Source organism: Accipiter gentilis, chromosome 16 (assembly GCF_929443795.1).
Source record: "Accipiter gentilis chromosome 16, bAccGen1.1, whole genome shotgun sequence".
Classification (NCBI taxonomy): Eukaryota; Metazoa; Chordata; class Aves; order Accipitriformes; family Accipitridae; genus Astur; species Astur gentilis.
The window spans coordinates 4,335,423-4,363,006 of NC_064895.1; the positions used below are offsets into that span (position 1 = coordinate 4,335,423).

Below are 27,584 nucleotides of genomic sequence, written 5' to 3' on the forward strand. Positions count from 1 at the left end.
ATCCTTACGCTCTCCAGCACTGCCAAAAACCAGCACCTCGGCTTTGGCACCGCGGTTTTGAGCGCGCTGCCTCGGGTCTGCGTGGCGAGGGACCCGAGCCGGGGCCACCCCACCAGCCCACCCCTATTCCCTCAGCTCGTTGCTCTTCCCACGCTGTGCCTGGTGATTTGCTCCGAAATCTAATTCGGGTCAGTGTGATTTCCCGGAGGTTCGATGCACCAGACAAGGGCCACTCCAGGTGCTTTCCCCTAAAATTTCCTCTGTGGGAATTTTCTAGGGACTGGTATCTTTTAGAGGCCAGGTTTAAAACTGGGTATTTTCTCCACTTTTTATCGGGATAGCAAGAGAACACCTTTAGTGTTTTACCTGTCTCCCAGTGTGTAACATACATAAACATCTGGGCATGTCACATTCAGAGGAAAGATCCTTTCTGTCCCTCCTATCCGGCAGTTCAGTGCCTCCCAAGGGCAATGCACAAGGCAAGGAAAGTGGAGTTCAGTCAAACTCAGCATCGCATTTTGTAGCGGACAAAAATGAAAGATCAGCGTCCATCAGGTCACACGTGCAACGCCGTCAGACACAAAAGGCTTTTACGTGATTCAAACTGCTTATGAAAATTGTCCTTGCTCCATTTCTTTCATCTTCTAACGTACCACTGGACTTCCCTGACACTGGAACCTGATATATAGGTTTCCATTTAAGTGCTTTCTGCATAATCGTTTATGGCCTGACACTATAAAAACATTGAAGAAAACGCATTGCTTTGATCCCATTGGAAGACTTGAAAGCCCCCATAAGCAGCGCTACCCAACCTTTTGATTTTGAAGCAAGCTCATCACCCCTGTGCAAGGCAGTGGTCGTAACTGAACGCCTGCAGGAATTCCGCACAGCCTCCCACCCCGCTGAATTCCCGCAGAGTCCACAAGGACACCTTTCACAATGAGAGATGTTGCTGATCACTTCTGTGGTTGTTCAAATATTTATCCTCTTTTATTCTCAAATAGTACGCTATGTCCTACAGCGTGGTTCCAGGTGCCTGGCTTGAGCCTACTTGTCTCCTGTATGTATTTTTGCTTCTACTGCCTGCAGTACTTATAATGTCTACCATATGACGGGTTTACTTTGTAGATTTTTTTCTTTAACTTTGAGGTATTTGAATATGGGTCTTGAAAAGATCAATTAATGACTTCTCTTTTTTAAAGGTTTCTCCTATTTAGCATTGTTAATTACAAGCTCTGCAAAAGCCAAGAGTTTAAAGTTTGAAGTGAATGATTTCTGACCGAGTCCTGTGAGAAAACTACTTAAAAGGAAGAGAGGACAAAAGATACACTGTGCAAACAGAAGCAGTTGTTTGGAGCAGGAACTTAATCCCAAATTCACAAAGTCAGTTCCCTAACCGCTACACTATAGATGTAAATACAGTGCCTATACCACGCACCTTTTACCTTTCACCCTGACTCAGAAATACTCAGTTACTTCGACAAAAGTGGTATCAAACGAGCAGATGAAGTGGCGATCACGTGACAGATGGGTGCTCACACCCCGCTGAAACGCACACGATCAGTACAGGTCAGCTAAGCCAACACGGCTGAGCATGGGCTTCTTTGCAAATGTTTATAAATCTGCACAAGATGCAAGGCAGTGAGGAGTCAGACTCCTGACTTCTAAAACTAACTTACCTTGTCAGAATAAAAAATAATAAGATAAAAATACCAACACCTTTACCTGACAAGATTAAGAGTCACCAAAATGTTTTGGAGAAGAGACAAGGCAGAAAACTTGAAGACTGAAATATGAGGTCATATGTTGTTATGGGAACAGGTCAGCCAAACACTGTCTGTGAGCGAGGTCTTCATTGTTTGAAACGAGTTGCAGAAGAAATCTGTCTTTGATGATGATAGGGACATTCTGAATCCCACTTATTTGTCTTCTTTTATAGTGCTTCTCTGACCTAAGTATTCTACTGGGTTTGCTTTTAAAATTGAAAAAAGTAAGACAATGACTAAAGAAACAAGAAAGAAGTTTTATTACATTTAAGTTGTATAATTACGGTTTTCTGATATGGCTAGAACTAACCTGCTCAGGTGAATAAAGAAAGGGTTTGATACTTAGATTTGTGAAGATTTTTAACTCATATAAGTGCATAAAGACTTTTTCCTGAAAAGTCTGTATCAGCTGGAAATGAAGAAGATAGATCTGCTGTGATTCTCATCCGTGTAAGGTTTCTCATGACTTGCATCTAAACAATGTGGGAGAAAGGCAGAAAACCAGAAACCTACGTATTGTGGGAGCACAGTATATGCTTACTCACTTTCTGCAGGCATTTCACTTTGAGATATGTTACAGGTTCTAGTACACAGAAGTTCTCGTTTTCTCACCTTATTTAGGAACATTTGGTATCTGCATTTTTAACAGAGCAACCAGAACATCTGGCTTTTTTAGCTTGAAGAAATTCTTCAGATTTTTCCAATACTGTTTAAGTTTCTTTTCAACAATCACTTTTAACTGGTAACTCTTTTCTTTAAACTTCCTTGCAAATCTTCAATGTAAGTGACACTTGCACATCTGGTGAACTACATAAAAAAAAATCTAATTGAGGAAATTCCCAGGGCAAAAGCATACAATTAAAGAAAATAATATAGTAAGAATTAAAGCGAAATACTAGATTAAAATATTTAAGAGATTTGATATTCATTACAAAGTACCTAATATTCTTACGCTGTTGATAGCCCCAAAAATGGATCAAAGAAGATGACATGATGATGCACGTCAGGAAGTGACAGGAGATGCTGAAACCTGTCAACACCCTCCAGTCAGACAAAATCTACTGGGAATTTCAGGCAGACTTTGAATGAAAATATTTTTTGATGGAGAAAGATTGCGCACAGTTGGTTCTATGTTTGAGAAGATGAGGAGGAAATAAGAAGCAGAGGGCAGAAGACAGCAAAATAGAGAAGTGGAAATAAAGACTCCAGAATCCAAGTTAAAGTTCCTTCTGTTAAGTCAGCATGGGGCACTATTGGCAATGTCTGTATCCCCTCCTTTTTCTTTTTTTTTTGCCTGTAGTTAGACATCCAACATTTTACACACAGTCTGCATGTAGATAGCCATATTAGTTGTGGTTCTAATCTGTTATATTTTGGTGCACATCTTTACATAGATACTCTTATTTTAAGATTACAATTTTAACACCCAAAGACTTGGTTTATGTTCAATTAAAATATTTGTATTTATATATATATGTATTAAACAAAGTAAAATAAACAGATTCCATATTTTTGAGGTGTGATTAGCATAACTGAGACAAGTCTATAAAATACAGTATTTGCAAGAGAATCTAATTATAATTAAAGTTCTGGGGCCTCTACATTTCAAAAAAAATACTCAATCGTAATTAAAACAAAGAACAATTCTCATTTTTCCTTTGCAAAACAATGACTCGGAGTGAAAGAACTTTTCATTGTCCAATTAATTACTGATCATTTACACTGTCATGAAATCTTAAAGCTGGCACAAAGGGTTTGAAATTGAGTTTGGCTGGATGAGTTAACAATTCAAATGAGCTTTTTAGAAGAAGTTAGAGCAACCAGGTCCATGGAGAACAGAGAGGAAACTTGAATCTGGCAGCAGCACTGCCCTTTGTAATGTCAGAGCACCAGGCTCGGAGACGGGATGGGCGATGGCAAGAGATGGCCAGAGGGCTACGGCTAGCAGGAAAGAGACAAATATTATCACAGATCACATATGCAAAGAGGATGTTTATTAAAATTCAATACAAACAAATAGATGAAGACAGAGTCTCTGCTGGAGGGCAGGAAGCAGTGATGACATGGAAGAGAGGGAGAAGGAAGATGGGCACCATCCAGCACATAATTCAGCTTTTGCTGGAAGAATAACAGGAACCTTTGGCTTCTTTGCCACCATGCTTCTCTCCTTCCCTCCTTTAATGTAGATGCACCCATCTTCTCCCGAAACCTAGTCAGAAATACAAAGGAAACAAACCTTCCTAGATTCCTAGCAAAGAAGAAGATTCTGCATTAAAGGCCTACTGTCACCTGCTTATCTGAACATGCAAAGCATGTCCTCCATAAGAAGCCAGGCTATAAACATTTTTCAGAGAAGACGGTTACTGAGGAATAAGAGGAACATCACCGGACTAAACCCAGAGCGAGAGCAGATGAGATACTGACTGGTTCCTGAGTCAGCAGGATACTCCTCAAAAGCCCGTAATCTCTAAGACTGATGAATGCTGCTCTAGGTTAAAGGCAATAACATAGACAATTTGCTACAGCACAAAGATTTTGATTTAAAAAAAATGAACAAAACCAGAAATACAGGTATTTCTCCACAAAAGAACTTGCATATTGGCTACTCTTGACACTTGGAACATATTCAGCCAGTTGACCCCCTCTGCGCTCTGTGCTCTGAGCTAAGTAGCTTGGTCTAATCTGCCTCCTCCTCCTCTTGCAGCTGAAGACCTTTAAAGGGAGGCATGATTTTCCAAGAGGCATACCACACAGAAAATGGTCATTTCTGCTTTTTGGCTGAAAAGTCAGATACTACTGCGACAGATCCAGGCCACTAGCAACGTGTGAATCAACCTTTTCAACGGTGGTTCCTCTAACGGGAAGCCTCGTGCTTCCTGCAGTGCAGGTTAAGACCATAAGAAACAGCTACCAAGTAGAGCTGGAAAAAAAAAAAAATTCATGGAAGCGTTTTCAACTGAAAAATAAAACTGCTCTGAAAAATAAAACTGCTCTAAAAGTTTCACAAAATGGTGTTGGAGACCAGAGGCCTCAAAATAAGTTTCTTTAAGCAACTGAATAGAAGAGAAAACCTTTGTTAATCCATCTCATAGACAAAAGCTGCAACTCAACCCTTCTTAAATAGTAATCCATATAGAAAACCAGATTTGCATGGTCTATTTGCTTATTTTTCAGTCAACTAACAAATCATATTTTTAAAAATGTGAATGGTTAATAAAAACTGAATGCAGTCTTTGATTATAGTCTTTTATATAATAGATGAACTTTCATTTTTTGCCATTAGCTGGGTTGTGAATGGTATTCCTGGAAAAGGATAAAAAAAGGCTGGAAGAAGGGGATTCAAACAAAGCATTCCTCTGGCAGAATGAGAGAAACAGTTGTTGCTTCCTGGTACTTCAGGCTTAATACAAGTAGTGCTTTTTGACCTTAATCATTCAGATACCTTGATCTTATTGTACATTCCTAGTAAAGCCATAATTTCAGGCGTGCAGGCAGATGACCATGACTAGGCTAGATCTCCAGAGAGTTAAATTTTTTAGAGATCGACTTTTCACAAAAGCGGACCAGATTTCCAAAAGCCACCCTGTAGGCTTGGCTGTTTTCTTCTGTGACGTGTGCGGTAGGCTTAATCTCGCCTGACATCAGTCACCTAAAATATGGGCATGGAGTCTTAGCCTGTCACACAAGTTCCCCCTCCACTCAAAGGGTAAAAATGGTCACCTCCAGGTAGCAGCCAAACCTCTCCCTCCTAAAAGAGGCACCCTGGAGAGGCTGCTCCTTCCATTAGCTAGTGAGGGAGTCCGGACAACAGAATAAACACTTGAAGCTGGAGGAAATGGACATCACCGTTAAAGCCCCCAAACTAGAGTGGTGCTTCAAAAGCTCTGGTGTGGTACACTGGTGCTTATCCAGGAGCTGAGCTCCTCCAGAATCCACGTCCCAGCTGCAGTGACAGCCAAGTAAACGGACAGTGGGGTCTCTGGTCTTTGGTAGGTGTTCTCCTCTGGCCCAGCCACTCAGGTTTTGTGCCAGTCTCTACCATGTTTACTAGCATTAATGACAGACAACCCAAAGAATTTAGCTAAGAATGATTTTTTTTTACTCGCTGGGGCCATCTTACTTACTGTTATGACGTGGTTTACTGTCGGGAAGGGGCTGCCCTTGGATGAAGCTTCAGTAGGACCAGCATCAAGGGCACTGGGTTCCGAAACGAGGGATGCCTTTAAAAACAAAGCAGCAGAAATGCATGGTTTTATTCTGAACGCTGTTTAAGAGCAGCAATTCCCTCCCTCTCAGGTTAGGATACAAATACCTGGTCCCATCGTTACATATGGTTGCACAACAAAAGCAAATAAAATTGCAATTCTTGCCATTCCCCATTTTTGATGAACACACTGTATATTTGAACTGTTGAAGTGGTCAGTTCAAGAATAAGAAGTTGTAACACATGGTATCAAGAGAAAAATGCTGATTATTTGTACACAGATTAGTCCTGTGGTCAAAACATTAGGACTCCTACAGCACACCTGAATGCATTAATTCCTTCTCAACTCCCATGCATACAAAAAGCAGAGATTATTTTTTTTCTACGTTCTTTAAATAGATGAATGATTCTGCCATCTTGTGGGAGACAGAGAAATCATAACTATTCGTACAATAACAACAGCAGGACAGAACAGAAATTTCTTCTCTTTTTTACATGGTTCACTATTCATTAAATGAACAGATATTAGTAGCTAGTATATTTCAAATAGCCCCCAAAATAAGAATGAATTATAGCCTCAGGGAGGAACCTGAGCAAAGTGGTTGATTTTTAAGATACTGACTTTACCAGAAACTCTGCTCAGAAGTTAGAGGTACAGCAACTAAAAATCTGGACTTTTATTTCCCTGATGATCTGATAATGTGAAATATGTAAAGAATTATTTAAATTCTCTTACATCTGTTAAAATACAAAAATTAGATAAGGGTAATAATTTCATAAAAGCAAAAAGGTAAAATGATACAGAATTTTAACATAATTAAGCTTTTAAGAAATGTTAAATTAACTTCCATATGTGGATTGTGAAACACAATCCTCTATTAATACGTCTATAGCCTAGTTTTACAAAATTAGCAGACGAATTTATCATTAATTTGTCTTTGGCTGATACAGGCTGTATCCTTATTCCTGGCAATTTAATAGACATAGAATACTGCTTGCTCTATCCTACCTTAATTCAACAAGGAGTAAAAAGCTATTAATTTAAGCAAGTATGACAGTTTAAGAGAACAAAAGCTGAAAAAAATTATGGACCAGTTTCACCTCAAAGTAATTTTGTAGAGGCTCTCCTCCCACTCTGCCTTTCTCAGCAGGTGGAAACCAAACAGGAGGTCCAAACTATATTATCACAAAACTGTAGGTGATCACCACTGCTCTTGGGAACGTCCGAAGCTCAAAAGAGTGGCTTCTGCCAGGAAAGATGAGGCTTGAGGTGGAGCAGCCCAAGAGACACATTTATCCCTTGGCACTGTAAGCCTCCATCAGGGGAGTTACTTGGAGCTGTTCTCTCCCAGCCAAAAATTACCTCAGAGAAACAAGCTCATCTAGTTTGTATTTCTTTGTAACAACTGCAACGAACTCATCTAGTAAATCCAATACAATGTCATAAGAAAGCTTCTTGGACCAAGTACAACTGCATTTGTGCTTACATAACTGCTTACTAAGACCATTGTTTTCCTTTACAAATCAGCCATTTAAGTGAATAATATTTTGTTATGCACACTGAACATAAAGATCTGAAAACCAGAATACAACAAGAAGGAATACAACAAGAAGGAATACAACAAGAAGGAATACAACAAGAAGGAATACAACAAGAAGGAATACAACAATTCAATTTCATTATAATTTCTTCATAATGTAGTTTGGGAAGTATCTAAAAAGCTAAGGCAAGCCTAGATCTAGATCTCGAATTCCCCAACTGTGAGTGATTTGATTTAAAGGTAACAACAAGTGAACACAGTCCACATTGACGAACAACCCACCTACCTCTGCCGCTCGGTCTCCTGCTTGTAGCCCAGCCAAGTCTGCTGGACCATCTTTCGGCAGCCGTGCAGTCCCGATCCCCTGGTAACACAAAAGACAGTTTTCAGACCTGACAGGGTTTCTTCCATTGTTCTTAGATGTAAAAAGCAAACGGGAAGTAATTGGATTTTCAGGACTTGTTGTTCTGCTGCTTCTATTAAAATAAAAACTAAATGTCTTAGCACATTAGCAAGAAAAACAAAAGCCTCCATGGCTGACACATACAACAATGAACAAAAGTCATTAATTGTTTACACTGTGCCATGGGGGACAGACTGGGAAACAAAGATTTATTTAAATGATAATTAAGTGCAAAGATGTGAGAAATAACTTCTCTCAAATCAAGTTAGCTCCTGGGAATGATCAAATGGGATAGGACAGGCACGTGGATTGCCAAGGGAGTGACCCCAAATGGAGGTAGAAAGTGGAAACTAGCCAACAGTGTTTCAGTCATCAGGTTGTCTTTGGAAAATCATTGGTTTACATTGGATTTACTCTCCAAAATCATCCCTCCAGGAGCTTCCCCATCAAAATCTACTGCCGGCTTCTACTTGGGAAATAAGTTACCCATGTTTACCTTTGTTAACTTTATTACGCAGACAGTGATGTTACACTGAGGACAACCTCAGAAAGAAAATAACAAAACACAATAGCTTCAAAGAACCTCTCATCAGTTTCTTTCTAATGATTACTAGATAAATTTTGAGTAATGAAATGCACCTCATCATTGTCTTTACATGGAGATGAGCCCTTTCCACCAGCAATGCTAATACCAAGACTCCCCATTTGACTGCACACAGTAATGGTTATCTGGAAAAGAATTATAAGGATAAGTGGCCTGATTAATCAAAAACATTGCCTACTAACTACATGAGCAATGAAAATCTACCTCCCACTCCGAATACCAGCAGATTTGCTCCTATAGAGCTCAGCCCAGAGAAAAACGGTGCTATGCTTCAACACTGGCACATGCAAGGCTCGTCTTTACTCTTCAATAACACCAAGAATGCATTATTTCTCCAGGTTTTAGAGTCATGCCAAAACCGTATAAGGCTGTTTATAAGGCGGCTGACCAAATCAGTTGTTTCATAAAACCCACCAATTTACTGAGCATTCACGATGGCAACAATGCCAGTACACAGGAGGAGGGAAAAGTAAATATTTTTTCTTAAGTTTATGAAAAACCTTTCCTTTGGAACCTCATCTACAGTCTGATTTGCTTACTCTCAACTCTTTTGCGAACAGATAACTGAATTTGAGCACTATTACAGTAATTTTCTTTTCTTTAAACAGGCTTTCTGTATGTACGTGTTAACCCCATCAAAAGATTTGACAGTACTTTAACCATTGACTTAAAAGTAAAAATATGAGGAAGCTTTTTTAAAAGCAGCATAAATTGTAATCTATCTAGTCTATTCTCCTCCTGCTGGTATCACCAAAAATTTAGTACAAAATCTTAGATAATTTTTTGAATGTACACAATTCACAACAAAGACCAACTAAAACTAGTTTCAAGTTTTAAAGACAACTTACATTTAAGAATTATTCCCCCCAGTTGGTTTTTTTTTCCGGGGGGGGGGGGTGGGGGTGGGGGTGGGGGTGGGGGGTGTCTTTAGTATATAATATACTTGGTAGTAAATAAGGATTTGATAGTTGCTAAAACAACAATCACATTAAATTTAAAGAACACCTTCCCATAGCCTAGTGGAATCTGAACGCAAATTGCATTTAGAATCATAGACTCGTTTAGGTTGGAAAAGACCTTTAAGATTGATTTCACTTTATCACCTTATATCACATTAGCGAAATGCTCTCATTTTCATTGATTTGCTTCATATCTCTAAGACAATTGAGGCTTGAATAACTTGTTGTATTTTATAATTAAGAATATTTCAACACAGCTGTGTTTCAAAATTTAACAAATGCATGCAGTTACTCTTGCATGTATAACATACTCATCTGAAATTCCTAATTCTTAAAAAGATATGAAAACACCCTATCAGTCAAATGAAAACCACCCTGCCAAATGTTGCTTAGACTTAGCATTACCTGCACACTTGAGACTTCACCAGTCCGTGATTACCAGCAGTGTTTTGGTGACAGGTCCCCGCACGGGTACCACACCGGGCGAGCTGCCTTTCCTGGTGCCGATTCCCGCAACCCTGGGGATGCGGCGCAATTCTGCATCTCCTGCCCCACTGGCAGTCGGCAGAGGTGGGATCTGTTCTGGACCACCTCTGGGAGCCAACCCCATAAAGCACATTTCCTCCTCCTGTGCTCCAAAGCATGCCAAGACGGGGTATGTCCACTGAGTTCAGAGTGTAGCTTTCTCCATAAACTTCAGCCCAAATCTTGCAGTTCTCACTGATAAATTTTCACTCGAACATTCCCATCCCTTTTCGCAGGACAGAGGCTTTCTCACGCCGTGAGGGTAAGGCCACGCCACTGCTCCTAAACCATGGGCTAAGTGAAGATGAGCTGAGTGCCCACCTGCACACACCCTTGGCTTGACCTTACAATACCAAAGCTGGATATAGAAACTGAGACAGTATTGATCAGCTACAAAGTTGTTGTTTTCTTCAACGGAAAATGCTTTTTCCATATAAGCCAGCGGGAGCAAGGACAAACCTCAGCTCACACTCTGCGAAAGGTGAGTCTCACGACACCTACCATGCAACGTCCCCCCTTCTTTGCAACTTTTATAAACTGCCTCGCACAAGAAGCCGGCTTCCCCGTGGACATACGGACTTCCCCACAGACACACGGAGCCCCCCCCGGCTGTCAAGCCCAGCCCACGCAGCAGCTCAATACCTTCAGCGGGGGCTGCAGCACATCCACCGCCCTCGATTCCTCCGGGATCCGGCCATTCTCGCCAGGGATGCTGCCCACTGCTGAGACAGGTAGTTGCACCTTAGCGTTAGTCCCTGGAAGAGTCTTGCCCTTCATCGCCGGCTTGTGCTTTTCTTGAAGAGCTGTTCTGGTATTTCTTTGATCTCTCATGCTATCGTCGGTATCAAAAAGGCTGCCAGAAAACTTGGAAATAGGTTCCTGGGGGGTAAAGATAAAAAAAAGGTAAACATGACGACAGCAAGGAGAATACTTATCTGATACCCAGACCCTACCTGTGGTAAATTGGATTTGTTCCTCTCTATCACATTGCTGTACATTAGGATTTGTTTCACTGAAGACAAAACTGCAACTTTAAAGTGAATGTACAAGTATCTTTCTCTCACCGTTATTTCTCTGGGCAAGGTTTTCCCTCAACATGGAGATGGAAATTGTGGGAACAGGGAGAGAACTGGGATTCACATAGCCTTTCTCTAGATTCCCGTGGCACACACAAGCACGTATAGTGCACATATACCCAACTAAATCCTGCAATGCCCTGTGAAAAGGATGGAGCATGAGAACAAGACCATTTTGGGCAGCCTCTGGCAGCTGAGGAGCACTGAATCTGCTGTCCCAGGGCAAGGAACCACACACATGAGGCAAAGGAAAGGGCTCTCCATACAGAAAGTAAAACATTTCTCATAGCTCCTCCAGGCTCACATTGTATTTTGGGGAGCACAGGTGTGAGAGGGAAGGCAAGCCCCTACGTTGCATCAACATCTCTAAGAGAAGATTTTAAGTAATTGGATTGACTTTATTTAGCTGCAAATGGCAGTGAGTGGTGACCTTAGCGATTGAGGGGTCCACTGGAAGCGGAGCCTCAAAGGTGAGACATCTGGAAGCCTGCTCTGAAGCCTGGCTCTAGGCTGTACCTACTCTGAGATGCAGCGAGGAACTGACAATGTCACCCTATGCTTAGCTAAACCACAAGGGCTTGAAAAGAGAAATACACAATTAGACCACATCCACGAAACAATTAAAGCTTCAGACAAGTTTGACTGCAAAACATAATGATATTTTCCAGTTATCAGTTATGCTTGGTGAAGTGGTTAAATGAAATTCAGCCATGATGTCTGAATTCTGTTCACATTTTATGGATGCTTCATTTATCTTTGGCTGATTTTTGCTCCTTAATTTGATGGGTAAGGTTGAATCAGATCTTCATATTACCATAATCCTTATATCTTCTGTTGGCAGTAAAATGATGCAGCCAATGAAGGTCAGCACCTTTCCAAATAAACCCCATAAATGTCCTCCTATGTTTGGAAGTTTAATACCAGACGCAAAAAGCAGTGGCATTACCATCAACAGCTGTGCAGAAACCCCACTGGACACTTCAGTTTTCAGTCAGAGCTTTCCCACAATCTCTTTTCGTTTGGGATGGAAAGCAGCATCGCCAACCAGGGAAAAGCAAGTAAGGCATGACTGCTTCCTATTTGCACTTAAAAGGGAATTTGTTTAGCTTTAACTCACATAAAACATTCATCGTTTCTCTTCTCTTGAGAGAGGTTCCTCTTTAACATCACGGGGTTGACTAACCCGGACCCACGAGCAGCGCTGGGGTGCTGTGGGTGCCCAGGGAGAAAACCAGGAGCAAGAGGTGGGAGTGAGGGTTGGAGGACAGGGCTGGGGACTAGGAAGGGAGCAGAGGTCCTGGCAGAGGAGCAGGAGCCCCAATTCCTCCCTGAACTCCCAGCAAACATCTGGAGGAAAGACTGGGGAGCAACGCTCTGAAAGGGAAAGGCTGCAAAAGTACAATCGCAACCTCCTTTTCCCAGGCTGTGACTGAGAAGACAGCCAAGCTGCCGCCCAGGTGACAAGACACAACCAGAGAAACCACAGCATCCAGGGTTTCCCAGACGTCAGCATCCTCAAAGAGCGCTACCCGAAACTAAACACGCAACTAAGCACTGCAACCTCGCTTTTCTACCACGCAGTCCTTGGGAGAGATTGAGCTTCAAGCGCTGCTAATGACCTGATTACCTGAAAGAGATGGAGGGATGTGGGTAACTGCAGCTCTAAGTAGGAGTAAAATAAAAACATATGTATCTCATCACTGCTCAGATTACTCACCTTCACCTGCAAGTTGCACTGTACTCTTGGGAGTTGGATGGATTGTTTAATTGCAAGCAAAGTAAAGGAATATAACACTGAATGTGATTCTGTACGCTCTGCACAAGCAAGGATGTGAAAGTACAGTCAGTGCAGCCTCCCGCTAACCCGAAGTGCTTGGCACCATAGCACCATGAGCAGATTGTAGTTTCTTGACAGACACACAACATTGTCCCTCCTGACTTCAAGGAGACTACCTACATCATCAGGATCCTCCAGTTCCTCCGCTTCTTGCTCAGGACTGATTCTTCCTTCCCTCCATTTTCCATTAGCAGAGCTGTATTTGTACAGGTTACCACCATGAAAACTTTCCTTTCCTTTCAACGAGGCCCAGCGAGAGCCCTGGGAGCTCCAGGTATGGCCACCGTACAGTTTAGGAGACTTGGGAAGCCATTTAATAGAGTCCTGAGAGGAAGATGACAAAAAAAAAAACAGGCAATGAATAGACTTTAAGAAAGTGATTGAAGTATGTATATGCAGAAACTGTCTGGCAAGTTCTGCAAGGTATTTTAGTATCTTGTAAATACTGGGTTTCCCCTTTTTACCTTGAGAGGTACCTTCAGTCCCAGAGAGACACTTTGCCAGTTAATGGGCAATACTGGTGATACAAAGAGCAAGCGAAGGCTGCTGAAATTAGTGGAAGCCTTCAGGGACTTACATGAGCATGGAACCAAGCCCACCTTCAGCATCGTAAAGAAGAATTAATGATCAACAACAGTCTTCAATAATGTTATACTCTGTACTATTAAGAAAACAAACAAGAGTACTTAGACCTTTAGTGACCATCTCATCTCACGACCTGAGTTAAAAAACCCTATCAAGTCACCCGCCTCTTTTCATTATTCATTAAATAAAATGTTCCATTTCTTGAATAGTCCCAAAAGAAAGTACAATACTAAACTGATCTTTTAAGGTTTGCTCATTTTCAAAGTGATTATAGTCCAGTTCTCCCAAAACGTCCATTACTTATTTACATCCAAAGAACTCCACCTCTCTTCTTCATACACAGAAGTTCGTACGTGACAAGTTGTGTCAAGGTTGCCTATATACCTTAATTTCACTGAACTTCAGAAGTTGTTTTTCAAAGTAACCTTTATCTTTCTTCTCAGCTTTATTTTAAACTCACTTTTAAATTTTCTTATGGTCATACAAATCCAATGGCAGAAAGCAGCCTGACGCCATATGAACAGATACATTAACGCACATGCTCCAACGAGGCAAAGAGATGGATAACACAAACAAACAAAAAAAATTATCAACAAGCTTACAATGGGGCAACCAGCAACACACAGTGACTTTCACACTGTTTAAACAGTATTTGATTCAGATTTAACAATTCTTTAAGCTCCCATTTGTCCTTTTTAATGCAGAATAGTTATCTTCACACACAGAGAGATTTCTTGCTGTTATCAGCACCCCAGAATGTCACGATCTCTATTAGATCTAAGGTTGAGAAAGAAAAGGAGATAGGACAGGGCCGTCCATGCTGGATGTACTGATTCATCTTCAGCTGCCGATGGAGCTCCCCCTGGGATTCTTCATTTACATTCGGGTTTAGGATGGCTGAAAAGACTGGGAAATGGACAAGGACAGTATCTCAGCATCTCGTTGGAAAAGATTATAGATCTTTCTGTGAGTCTTGAAAAGATCACAGCCCCAACAAAGGATTATTTGCATTGTACACAGAAGGCATGACTGGCCTCTATAGGAAACGTGCTGTTAACCACATTTTGAACTGCACTGACACTCAGCGATACCACCATTTGCTGATAAATAGCCCGTATTTCTGGTTATTCTAAACCACATCGCTCAGGACAGTTGAGCTGATTGTCGATTTAGTTCAGCAGTGAATTGAATGCAAAAGCAGCACAAACAATCACGACATGGTAGTGGCTCCCATTTCTCCTGACAATTCAAAACACAAGGCGGGATATCTCGTGGTAGTTCTTTACGCTTGCCTTGAATAAGGAAACATAGGATATCCTTAATAGAAGCTTTGTTTCCTATGAATATTAACTAGGTGGATAGCAATTCTAATCAGGTAGGCAAATAGCACACTAGCTGAAATTGTTTGCTATCATTTTGGTCTGTTTTATTTCAGAATAGCAAATGTGACACCTCCCAATGTTCAGGGTATTTCCAGAGACAGTTTAAATCCTTGTCAACTTTTAAGCTCATTAGGGAGTCATAAAGCAATTTCACTCTAAAAATAAACACAGGTACAGTGAAGCATTTCACTTTTTCTGAGGGAATGTCTCATCCTTGTTTGACCCCGACCCCTAGTCCTAAACAAGAGCTTCTCAAACCCAGCCTGCCAAGTTCTGTAACACCAGTAAAAAGCTATTCTCTCAAGGTAACAGTTACAGGTTTCAAATTAAGCTTATGCTGACCATCAATTCACCATCTTAAGCATACCTTCAACTGTTGTGGTAGCCTCTCGTATGCACGAGGAGCAAGCTGATGTCCATCAGCAGATTTTACATCCCCGTGCCCCCCGCAGCCGAGCTCCTGCTCTCTGTCCGTCTCTTCCTACGGCAGGAACCTTTTCCTCATGCTGACATACAGCTATAAGGGAAATTCATTTTCTGTTTCACACCTCGCACCTTCTGTAACCTGAGAGATCTTAGTCTTCCGTATCCTCGATCTACAGTACTTTAAAGTAAAACAGAAACAAAACTACAATTCTGGGTAAGAGCTGTTCACATTTTCACCAGGTCTATACAATACCATGGATGGCATTATCTTTATGAAAGCAGTTTCGCAGTTTAGTTGTATCAATGGCAAAAGATTGAACAGAACAACCAGAAGTGCCTTTTAGCCTACGTTTGCACATACCTGTTGTAAGCAAAACACGCCGTGGGTTATGCTTTCATAAAATAAAATGGAGAAACTAAGCCAATGAATGCTGCTGCTGTGAGTGTAGGCTAACACTACTTTGAAAACAAATCTTAATCATTTTTTTACAACTTTTTGATGAAGGAAAAGGGGTGGGGGATAGAAATAAGATAGTGGACTTAATTCAGAGTTCAGTAGCAATATAAGGTGAGGAACAGAGAATGTCAGGGATGCTGTTGCTGGGCCCACTGACTGCCAGGCTGTTACTGTGCTGGGCTCTTCGCATCCTTTTGTACAAAGCCAAGAGTAGCCATGGGGCTACTCAATGCTGCGAGATCTTAGTGACACCAGGCACTTGAAGAGTTTGCTAGAAGGAGATGGAATGTACAGCTCTGTTGTGTGCTGTGCTTTAACGCAAAGCAACCACGCAATCTCTTTATTGGGTTTTTCCCCCCCCCCAAAAACACCCCCACCCAACTCATTACTCTGATGTATTAATGGGTATTAGATGGGCAAAAAACTTCTATCACCCCCCAAGGTGGTAATTCCTACAGTTCAGCTAACAGATAGTAGATTTGTACTCCAAAAATGTCTTAAAAAACCTCTAGTAATTTATTAGCTCATTCTCACTAAATTCAATAATACAGGGCCATGCTTTGAGACAAAATAGACTACTGGCAAACATCCTAATATTAACGAGAGAAAAATCAGTTCTCCTTACAGAATTTTACAGATGATAATTGGTCTTTTTACTACCCAGGTAAGGTAGGAGGTTTCTTCCTGTGTTTAATACATGAGGAAGCTGAGAACCCCAAAGATTAAAATAGTCAATGTTTTAAGTCATTAGTAGCAAATACAGAGTGAGACCTGTAGTTTTACATTCTCCTTAAAAATATTCAGAATAAAACAAAGAGAGAAGGAAAATTCACTATTTAGGATTTTAAGCTTCTTGGGTATTTGGACTGTGTGACACCACTGTTTTGCAAATGAAGAAAAATATTTGGGAGGAAAAATTATTTATCAGGCTCAGCAGTTGTTGTGTTCCATGGCAATACATTTTTCATCTCTCTTAGTTAGTAATGATCCTAACTGATTGGTAACAAATCATTTTCCTTCACTATTTCACCAGTAAGTCAGGTGGGCTCCCTTTATACCTCCTTTGAACATGTTTTTCATGTTTTCAAAGGTGGCCTCTTCAGAACATATATACTCCTCTGTATCATACCCCTGTATGTTAAGAGGACAAATTGTTCTCATAAAATACAAGGTGTCTATTCCAATAAGATCTCACTAATAAGTCTGGAGAATGAATTTCCTCCAGGCAACAAAGGTGTGCAAATGCTATGTATCACCCTAAATCATTGTGGCAAATAAAAAAAGAATTTAAGACACCCTAACATTAAAAGCCAAGACAGGATAACCACCCATGTTTCTGAAGTACCATACTGAAACCATACAGTGACAATGAAACACCCTGCTCGCAGCAACAGCCTGGTCACCATCAGCAAGTAGAAGTCAGTGCTTTCAGTTACTTAGAATATTTCAATGCTAATACACCTGCTACTATTATTCAACTTAGAACCTCAAACACACATTCTTGCCTATTCTTCTATTAAAAAAAAAAAAAGTTTAAATAGCTTAATTAGTCAATACAGGAAAGAAAATGTCTTTAAAGATGTATTTCCTAGAATATAAACATTCTCTTCCTTTTAAGTACAACTATACATAACATTCTACTAATTGAAAATTATTTCAGACTCATTGCCTTTTTAAAGTACAAAAGGCTGTCTCTAAAAGAGCTTTGTGTGATTCTCATGAAATAAGAATGAAAGCTAAACAAAATGCTGCCGAAACAAAGGCAGCCTTCAATAGGCTTTCACTGTAGAAGAGGCAACATAAAAGCTGCCTGAACAGATTACTGAAGCAAACCTTCCACTGGGAAACTTTACTAGTGGTAAATACATGACTTAATTTTAAGCTTAGATGTTCAAGTATTAACTAGCCAGATAAGATTTTTGAATTTCCTGAAGACACTATTTAAAAAAAAAATAAAAAAATTGTTGAAGGTTATCCTAAAAACATCCACTGTGCAAATGTTCTTCAGACTTGCAGTTTTCTCCCCTTTTGAATGGAAAAAAAATCATCAGTAATATTCAAATGATCACTCTTTTTGCTAGCTAGTTTAGATTTTGTTTTGGTTTTAAGTTGCTTAGTGGAAGTCCATAATGTTATCAGCAAACTACAGAGAAATTCACTCACGTTTATAATCATGTAGTACCCTGTTCAATCTTCCAGAAATACAGGACAATCATATCCACTATGAGCTACTTCAAAATGGTTTAATGCAGCACATTTGTTCTGGGTTTGGGTAAAACTGGCAAGTTACTGGGAAAGATCAGAGAGAATCAGAGTGTTTCCGTCACTAGCATAGTCCAATAAGTTGCTCAACTGTGCCTCAGGACCGAAAGAAGATAGTTTTAGTCCAACACAAAACTAACTTTGAAGAGCTAAGTCCTGTCTCCACATTATTCTGGGGATGCTTACAAACTGAAATTCAAGCTGCTGATGGTGGGATTTGCAAGCTGTGCCTGCATCTGTGGATTTTGAGGAAAGTTACCACAGTTGGTACTTGTCGACTGCAGTGAGCATTGCTAACATTTTGGGCATGGCTGTTGCCATGCCTCCAGCTGCACATCCAGAGATTTCGGTCAAGACAACATTCTCCAGCAACAGACGAGCACAAAGAGAAAAAGTGTCAAAAGTTACTGGACATCAGGTGTCAACTCCCCAGTATTAACGCCAAGGGAGATTTGCTAAATCCCTTCTCTGAAACACCACTGAGGAGCCACAGAGTCCTTCCCATGGACAATATTGATGCTGTACTTTTCAGGAGAGGACCTCTCCTGTATAAAGATAAGCTACTTCTCAAGATCTTGATGTTAACAGACTAACAACATCAGTGTTAAGAGGCACACCCTGAACAAGTTACAAATTCAAAACCAGATTGCCAGGGACCCTTCCTTCTGAAGTTAGTACAAGGCACAATCCAGCCCCACGCACTGAGCCCTTCAAAGCCCTCTGCTCTGGCAGAACCCAAGACTGGCAGTCCTGTTGCCACAAGAACTGTATGAGAGGCAATAAAATGCACAGTGTCTCCAACATCCACCAGTAGAGGCGATAAGATGGCTCCTGCAAGGCAGCTCACAAAACTGTCCTCAAACTAGGTATCTGCTTTTCCAATTTGAAAAATCTCGGATTTTTCATTAAGCTGCTTGAATACTGATTATATTCCTGACTTCAGAATGAGAGAGGAAGGCACTATCCCTCTGAAAATTTCACAGTTGGTTCAGGAGGAAGGCAACACCCAAAACACTGATAGCCAAGACCAGTCACTTTTCTCATCTTCTTTGTCAGCAACCTAAGCGCAGAAACAGATCTGTGTATTTGACAGAAACTGAAGAGGGGAAACACCCTTATCAAGTCAATTGAAAAACTAAAGTAATTTTATTTTCCAGAGTCAAGGCACAGAATAGCAGTGAATTCCCCACTAACAAAAGGTCTAGACATTTCTGATAATTAGTATGCTCCAGTCTCAGTGGGAAGTAGACATTTACAGTCAGGCACGCTAGGATCAACTGATACTAAAGAATATACTCTAAAAAAAATGAAAATTCCTGCTGTCAGTACTCTCCTCTCAAAAGCCGAATTTCTGAGCCGCAAGTAGTGAAACATGCTGAGTAGCTAATCAGCTAAAACCAGTTCACCCTGCACTAGTAAAGCACTAGTATTAGACAAGAAGCAGGCTGATCAGCTTGTCCTGGACACAAACAAGTCATTTGCTGGAAAGGACAGTGGTATGCAAGTGTCCAGTACTCACTTTACCACAATACGCTGATTATCAAAAATACGGCATGTAAGCCAGAAAAATAATCTTGACACATAAATTATATGAAAGCTGTGGAAAAAGCTTGGAGCAACACACATGGGATGGAAAAATCTGTTCCTACACAAACTACACAAAGAATGGTAGCAAGAGAGCACCTTTTTTTTTCTACTCTTGCAAGACTATGGAATTGTGACTTTCAATAAAGAGAACTCACATGCAGTAACTGAGAGGTTAATATTAAATCCGCTCCACAACTATGGAACTTTTCCCTAGTTACCTGTTTAGCTAATAAAGCGGCATGCAAATTTTGTAGTGTTTCTTTCCTTGCATTAGATGGACCCTGCAAAGGACTTACAAAGCAAATGAAAAAGTAAAAGTTTAAAGAGAAAAAAAAACCCCCGAAGTTATATTTACAAAACTATATTCACTGCTCAGGTTCCTCAAAGCATCAGAAAGGGAAAAGAGCCAAACAGAGACTGGGAAGGGAGGGCTCATGCTTTCAAGGACACGCACTGCTTCAGCATAACAAACATCATCAGCTTTTTCTTGCTATAAAATACAGTTAAAACTGCCTGGAACCTTATCAACACTGTTGGGAGGACAAGTGTACCTAAACCACTTTATGAAATGGCACACTATTCGAGAGATCAGATGCTAAAAACAAACCAAACCACAGCCTCAAAATGAAAAACTGTCATCACAGAGCATAGAATCTTGATGCCTTTGGCTTTGGTCTGTCTTTTTTTTTAACTCATTTTCATCTCAAATGGGTTTGCCGAGGTTTACTCGGACTCTGGGTACAGAGTTTACTACATTTGTAAACTTTTGTTGCGTCAATCCCAGTAAGCACTTTAAAAAGAAAATTTTGCCCAAGGTTGGACCCAACTATACCAAAACCTCATTTTCTTTCTGGTTTTATTTTAATAGCAGCTTACCAAGAACAACTGGCAGAACTCTGCTTTGGGAAGAATGAAATTATGCTACCCATGAACTAACCTAACACCTGTCAACCCACAGCAGCTTCTGCAAAGAGAAGCCTGAAGCTTAAATGAGAAATCTCTGGACAAGGAATTTCTGGGATAAGAAGAAATCATAAAAATTAATATATTTTGCCAGGTTAGAATTGAATATTTGCAGACAGCTTGCAATACCTACTTGTTCAGTATCAAAAAAAAAAAAAAAAAAGCAGTGCTTCACGTCAAGAAGTTAAATTACAAAAATTATCAAATAATGCAGTTATTAATTTTAAAACAGAAATTATTATCACTTCCCTGATCTCCTCCTTTCCCGTCTTCTCCCAGAAACCCTCATATAACCAACAATTACTGAAAGAAATGTTCAGCACAAGGGATGTGGTTAGCCATACATGAAGCGTCAGGTCTTTCATTTTGTTGAAATTTGGGTTCATTGCATTAGCTTACACTAAATGTGTCAAATCTTTGCTCTGAACTCAGACTGCTCAAGTCCCTGCACTGAACGAGTTAGTGGCCTTTGTTAGTTCGTGGCACATACAGAACCCAGAGACACCAAAATCAATCTTTATCAGCCTTTTTCAAAACGATTATTTACTGAATTCAACTCAGTTAATACTTACCTTTATAAACAAACCAGAACCCACAGATTTAATAAGACCTTGAAATCAGCATTGGACCACTAGAATTGCAACACAGTAACAATGATAGTAAATTCCAGTATCAATGCATACATAGTTTAATTGCTATTTTAATGATACAATAAATCTACTGAAGCTTTTAAAGATTTTTTTTATTATGGTTTTATATATTTATATAAAACCACCAAAGCACTTTAAAGAATCATGCTTTCTTGTGTAATACATAAAACTAGTTTCATACTGTGCTTCAGAAAGTCTACCGTGCTGTTTTTCAAGTTATTTTACAGATGGCACATTTAAAAAAACCAAAAACAACGGAAGCATGAATTTCTAGTGACTGCAATGCAACACAGCATCCAAAACAAGATGTTTCATTACAACTAAGTTAAAGTGTGAGTGCATCATGTAATAAACAATAGCAGTTTGGTCATTTAAATCTTAATTCTGTTTACAACAAAACTAACATTTGTGCTTCACGACCTAAAATCCCATGATATAAACATAAGTTCTCTGCTGTAAAAATCCCAACAAATTACTGTCCAAAAGGAAAAACATATTTAAAACAGGAGACCAAGTTTAAATCCACTCACTTTCCTCAAGAATTGCTATATTTAAGACTAATATGACATAGAAGACACAATAAGGCACAATGGGTGGTACAAGCGAATGAATACAGTTGTCCATGAAACTTGTTCTCTTCCACAGATACTAAAATATGTACCGCTCAAGATAAATTTTCTCTTAAAAATGAAATACATCATTTTGTTATGAAAGTCCTATACAAAAATTTAAAATTTACACCATCTGAGCTGCCAAAAAAATAAAAAAGTGTATCAATTTTCCACAAAACTATATTTCTCACCAGCACATCCAGCCACTGGGAAAAAGATGTCCCAGCACTCTGGAAAAGGAAAGCATCATTACCCCTGTGTTTAAGACAAAAATATTGTATTCTGCATACAGTAGTGTATTCTACTTAAAAAAGCCTAGCACTATTAATATTACAATATTGATTTGGAAATTATTTGTTCACTGCCTGGATGAAATAAGGCACTTTCTTCCAGTGGGCAGCACTTTTCACATATATGGAGATGATGAATCAGGTTCTGGTTAAAAACAAAAAGGGGCTCAGTGAGGTCCCAGAAGACGACAGTAACATTTCAACAGCAGGGGAAGACACAGGAGGTAAAACCTGGAGATGAAACTCTACACAGAAGTGGTCACTCTGTCAATGGCATTATTGACCTCGTTTTTGTTTGAATCCAGTCCTTTAGCAGCATTCATATCATTCCGTAAATTCTCCACTGTCTTTTTCATGTTCTTTAATTCTCCAGGGTGTGGAGTGGCTCGCCTTAGAAGTGTTCTCTAAAAATAAACAGCGCAATAAGTGGTTTTGCCTTTGTCTCTTTGAAAAACAACATACGCTTTCAAGGCTTTAGCATTCACATACCAAATATTAGGTATCGATTTTTTTATTTTTTCCCCCTTTTCCTTTTCAAACTACGATGCTCTATGTTGAACGTTATTTTCATAGCTGCTTGTTTATGAAGACAGTGCAAGAACGGTCTAGGAGCAAATTTTTTCCACTCTTGACCTACTAATCTGAAAGCTACTCAAGTGAAGTACAATTACAAGTTATGAAGTGAAGATTCTTTCATAAATATAGTTGGGAATTTCCGCCTCCCCCCAAAAAAACCCCATCCAAGTGATTTAAGATCACATTTCAAACAAAAATCATTCAGCTGGTTTTGAAAGAAACCCGCAAGATCTCTTTACAGTGTCAAATACATGTTTGTGTGGAGGTCTGTATGCCTTCCAGCCCCACCACACAGTTTGGTTCTCTTGACAGCTGAGAATAAATATCTTGAAAGGAAGAAGAGGGAGCATTTCTCTACCATCTTAGACACAAGAACACTTAATATCATTGTGCTGAAACCTTTACAAGGAAAACAAAATTTACAAAACCCCCAGTTAGCATCCAGATTAGAGACCAACAGAACACCAAGAATAATTGCACAAATATGTATCCGTACAATACACATATACATGCAATTACTTTTCAGTGGTATACACGTACACTGTGCAGATTACAGTGGAACTGATGACCCATAAATGGGTGCATTGGTCAAGACTGCTTTGGAAATCCACCCTTCCTCCTCCCCAGTAGAATCATAAACTTCTTTTTCCCCTAAAAAGGTTCTTGCCTCAAGTCAGGCTGTAATACCATGACTGAAAGAAGTTGTCATTAACACCTGAGCCCTCATTATTGTATGGACATTCTCAGGTTGGCAAAATTGTTAAGAAGCGTCATTCTGAACTCCCTTACGAGTCAGTCTACAAACCACGCTTGTCAGAGACATTTAGTTTCTGCTGCTTTAGATTAAGCAACCACCTTGCTTGAAAACTTACATGTTCATTTCCCTACTAAGTAAGAATTTTTATAGGCACTTTTTAAAGTAAGACCATGTTTCTAGTGCGCTACAATCTGACAGTGCCCTGAAGTATCTCAAGCTGAGCTCTAATAAGGACCACCAGCAAGTTTTTAGAGCATCAGAGAAGCACACTGAAAATCTGATTGAAGCAGTCTTAATCTTCACAAAGACTTTTAATTGCTAATGAAAGTTAGTAAAGCTAAAGATCATGTTGCATTTTGATCTTCAGGACATGCAGAGCCCAACTTAATGAAGAGGTCTTATAAGTACAGTGACAGATGTTCCCACATCCTTTAAGTGGGAAACTAATGAGCAACGTTCTTGCTGTTTATAGACACTATGGTTCTATGGTTGTTTCAATGCAAATGGTGGAGGGAAAAAAAAAAGGAAGAAGAAATAAAGAGAAAAAGAAGGAGACTGGAAATAGAGATTAGAGAGACAAACAATGGCAAACTTAATGGATACACATGCAAGAGTGCTGGAATCCTAAATTAGACCCTATACACTTTCAGGCAGTAAAGCTTCACAGATGCAGGGAAAGATCCTATCTTGTTTCTGGAAAGAAAACATCCTGAGCAGACACAGGAAAAAAAAAGCAAAACAAAGACTGTCCTGCATTAGAACATAAGTTATATTCAAAGCAGGGAAAAAAAAAGTTTCAGCAGTCAGCATGAACAGTTTCTGCTACAAACGTACGCAAAAAGCATGCAGTCACAGCTGAAATATTTACCACAAGAGAGCTCAGATACTTTTTACACTTTTGCATTAAAGTCACAGCGTCTGCAGGTATCCAAAGGCTTGGAAAACATACCATTTCATTATCCTCTTCATCTTTTTCATCTTCTAAGAAGCGAATTGCACTGACTCTATTCACTGCCCGCTCATTCCATGTTTCATCTGACATTTCGTTTACCAAACTCTCCAGTGCACCACATCGTGGTAGGTTATCTGTTAGAACAGCAAAATGTGACTAAAGATTCAGAGCAAGTCTAAAACATCAACATGTTATACTGTTAATAACTGCAATATCCAACCAATCACTCACTGAAGATTTACAATTGCCTATTTCTATTTTTTTGATAGAAAACAGAACTTGCATTAATTTTCTGTCATCAAGTACACATAATAAATAGTTTCTCTATAAATGAGAATTTTCTGTAGTTGGACTGTTTCAAGTTTGTGGCAGTTTTAGAGTACTGTTTATATAATTTAGTATACTTGACACTATACATGCTTTTCTTCTGGATCATGGCTGCCATACGAAATTAGCCAGTTCCCTAAATGGCATTCTGTAACACAGGACCATTGCTTTTACTGACCTCATCCTTTCAGTATTTTCAGGCATACACATCCAAGCCTTCCACCCTTGAAGCCATGAGATTCATCTGCAGAGGAGGCAATCTACCTTCTAGTAGTGAGGGCTTTAGAGAAAGTCAGTCTACCTCAGTTGCTCTTCTTGAACTAGCTTAATCTTCTCCATATCCAAAGGGGTTAATTAATTTACTTATTTTAATTCTTAATGCAATTTGTATTCCTAAAATCCAGAAGCTGACACAAAACAGAGCCATTTCTACATTTCTACTGCTTTAATGGTTTCTATTTGCTCCAGCTGCATAGTATTGAAAGAGTGGAATTAATCTAGGTAAGTTTGGGTACCTACAATACAGATACCTACAGCTGAGCTTTTCTCTTCAGGCCCCCTTTGTACTCAGTGGAGAAGAATCCACATGATTTCTTCTAAAAGTCTGTTCTTGGATGGGATAAATTACTCTCCAGTGATTACAGCACAGGCTTAAATATTAGCTCAGATAAATCCCCTTGAATGTTCACACATAGCTATAAAAGCTTGAGGACAAAAAACATTCAGAAGTTACTGGAGCAGCAACCCAGCCAACAGTGAAAAAGAGTTTATGGTTCCACCTGACCCAGAGGCAAGTTTCAGCACAAAAGGTAATAGCAACTTATATTGCAATTCTACACTTGCTGAAGAATATAATAAAGTTACTGTACAGCATCTTTGCTTGAAAGAAAATTAGCTTGCGAAAAAGTAAAATGTCTACCACTCATTACTAGCTATACAATTATTTTTCTGGTAAAGAGATCATAGCTAGAAAGCCACCAATTTTCACTACATATATATGTATTTAAGATGTATAATCAATGTACACAAATATGGACACCACTACTTGGCCCACTGGCAAGCCTCTGAATAATGATACGAGTAAGTCTTCTTCCAGGTCTGTAATTTATTTATTGTAGCTGGTGTCACCGTATTTTCAATAACACAGCCATGTTTTTCAAAGTCTTCTGAAAACTAGTATGATTACAAAAAAAAAAAAAAGTTTAAAAGTGAAAATACAACCAGAACTTTGCTCTTTAGCTTGTTAGAGCTTATACATGTTTTACAAACACTTATGGAACAGACAACACAGTAAACAAAGTAGTAATACTTCTATATGTAATGAAAAACTGACTCTAGGCACCTACCTTGGTGACCAGGCTCAGAAGGCATTTGAGGAAGTAATACACATGTTAAAATCTTTTCTCCTGTTTCAGGGTCTGTGTCAGTCTGAAATGTCAGCAAAGGTTGGGACTGGTTATCAGACAACCACAAAGCCTTCAGCTTTAAGGTAGTCAGTGAAAGGGGAAGATACGTCAGCCTAGTTCAAAAAAGAAAAGTAAAAAAGTCAGGGCAATCTCTTGGAGACTTAATAAATGGTCATGAAGTCAACTCTTAAGTATATATCCCTAGGTTGGAATAAATAGGATTGAGATTAATGCTTCTAACAGAAGGCATTGCAGTGGTCATCAACTCCAACTACTCTATTCTTTACAAAAGAATCTGCAACTTTATACCATAATTCTCTGTAGCTGTGAATAATATATAAAACAATGCTTTTTCTACTGCAGTAAAACACCCTCGAAGGCAGTCAGCTCTTCTGCTTTGGAGCCTTATATATACACAATTGCCAGAACAGAAATATCTAAGTGCCTATGAGCAATTATATTGCATAGATGAGATGCCATTTGCTTTTTCTCTCCCCACCCCCATTTCACTTCCTACTAAGCAATGGAACTAATTTGCTGGTTTATGCTTCAATCCACTCCTTTTAGCATTTTGATGTCTGAAGCATATCAACTAAGATTCACGAGAAGCTGCAAGATCAAGCGGCATTATTTGTTACTTGTACTGTATCTCTAAGATAAGACACTCAATATTAGCGTTACTTGACATTAATGCTGATAGTTTCAGCTGAAGCACTACCAAATTGCCTAGATTCTCAGTTCTAATTCAGAAATATAAAAAACCAGAGTTTTTTCTTTTTTTTTAAATCCTGTCTTTTCCTCAGGGTCAAAGCAATCGAGGAAATGTACTCATGACAATACACAATTTATGCTACTTTGGGCCAAAGGGGAAGACTACATTGACAATTTTATCAGTAATGCTAACACAGAAGTCATAATTGTTTTTTTGTTGCTGCATTCTTAGACATATTATCTTTTGATGTTAGAAAGAATTAAATAAATGCAGCAAAAGAATGTGACAATACAAAAATCTCTTACCTGTTTCCAGCAACATCCAGGACGTGAAGTTCAGTGGCTTGTGAAATTTCAGAGGGAATTCGAGATAATCTATTGTCACGTACAGAAAAGACGTTAAGACTGCAGCAACCCCCAATCTATATTAGAGGGGAAGAAAAAAAAAAAAAAAGTCTGGTTTTGTTGCAGTATGGTAGTATAAACAAAGGCATGCAGTATGGGTCACATAATATGTCACAGCACATTCAAGTTACGATGCCTGCCAGACACGTCACCCGGAGGTACAGACTGCAAACAAGTGTTAGCTTAAAAGAAGTCTGACCTGAAGCAAGCCTGTTGGAGCAGTTTCTTGAACATTTGTATCTGCGAATAACATGTATCTCTACAAATAGGTACCTTTTAGAGCCTTTCATGCCGGGAAGAGTTCAGTAACCACACTGATGCC

The 27,584-nt window shown here is 39.5% G+C and overlaps 1 protein-coding gene across 6 annotated transcripts in view; it reads right to left on the reverse strand.

Annotated features, from left to right (window-relative positions):
• Positions 1-27,584, reverse strand: part of LRRC1 (leucine rich repeat containing 1) — a 105,088-nt gene that overhangs the window by 9,435 nt on the left and 68,069 nt on the right. For 2 of the 6 annotated variants that reach the window (XM_049819365.1, XM_049819364.1), the window contains 9 exons: positions 27,164-27,279; positions 26,087-26,259; positions 24,411-24,547; positions 22,413-22,532; positions 13,036-13,239; positions 10,645-10,881; positions 8,554-8,643; positions 7,798-7,875; positions 5,891-5,986 (listed from right to left, as the gene is read on the reverse strand). In XM_049819365.1, coding sequence (XP_049675322.1) covers positions 5,891-5,986; positions 7,798-7,875; positions 8,554-8,643; positions 10,645-10,881; positions 13,036-13,239; positions 22,413-22,532; positions 24,411-24,547; positions 26,087-26,259; positions 27,164-27,279 — 1,251 coding nt within the window. Of the gene's footprint in view, positions 1-5,890; positions 5,987-7,797; positions 7,876-8,553; positions 8,644-10,644; positions 10,882-13,035; positions 13,240-21,753; positions 22,533-24,410; positions 24,548-24,921; positions 25,914-26,086; positions 26,260-27,163; positions 27,280-27,584 lie in introns of those variants that run through there. The other 4 variants (XM_049819367.1, XM_049819366.1, XM_049819368.1 and 1 more) reach the window with 4 other exon arrangements.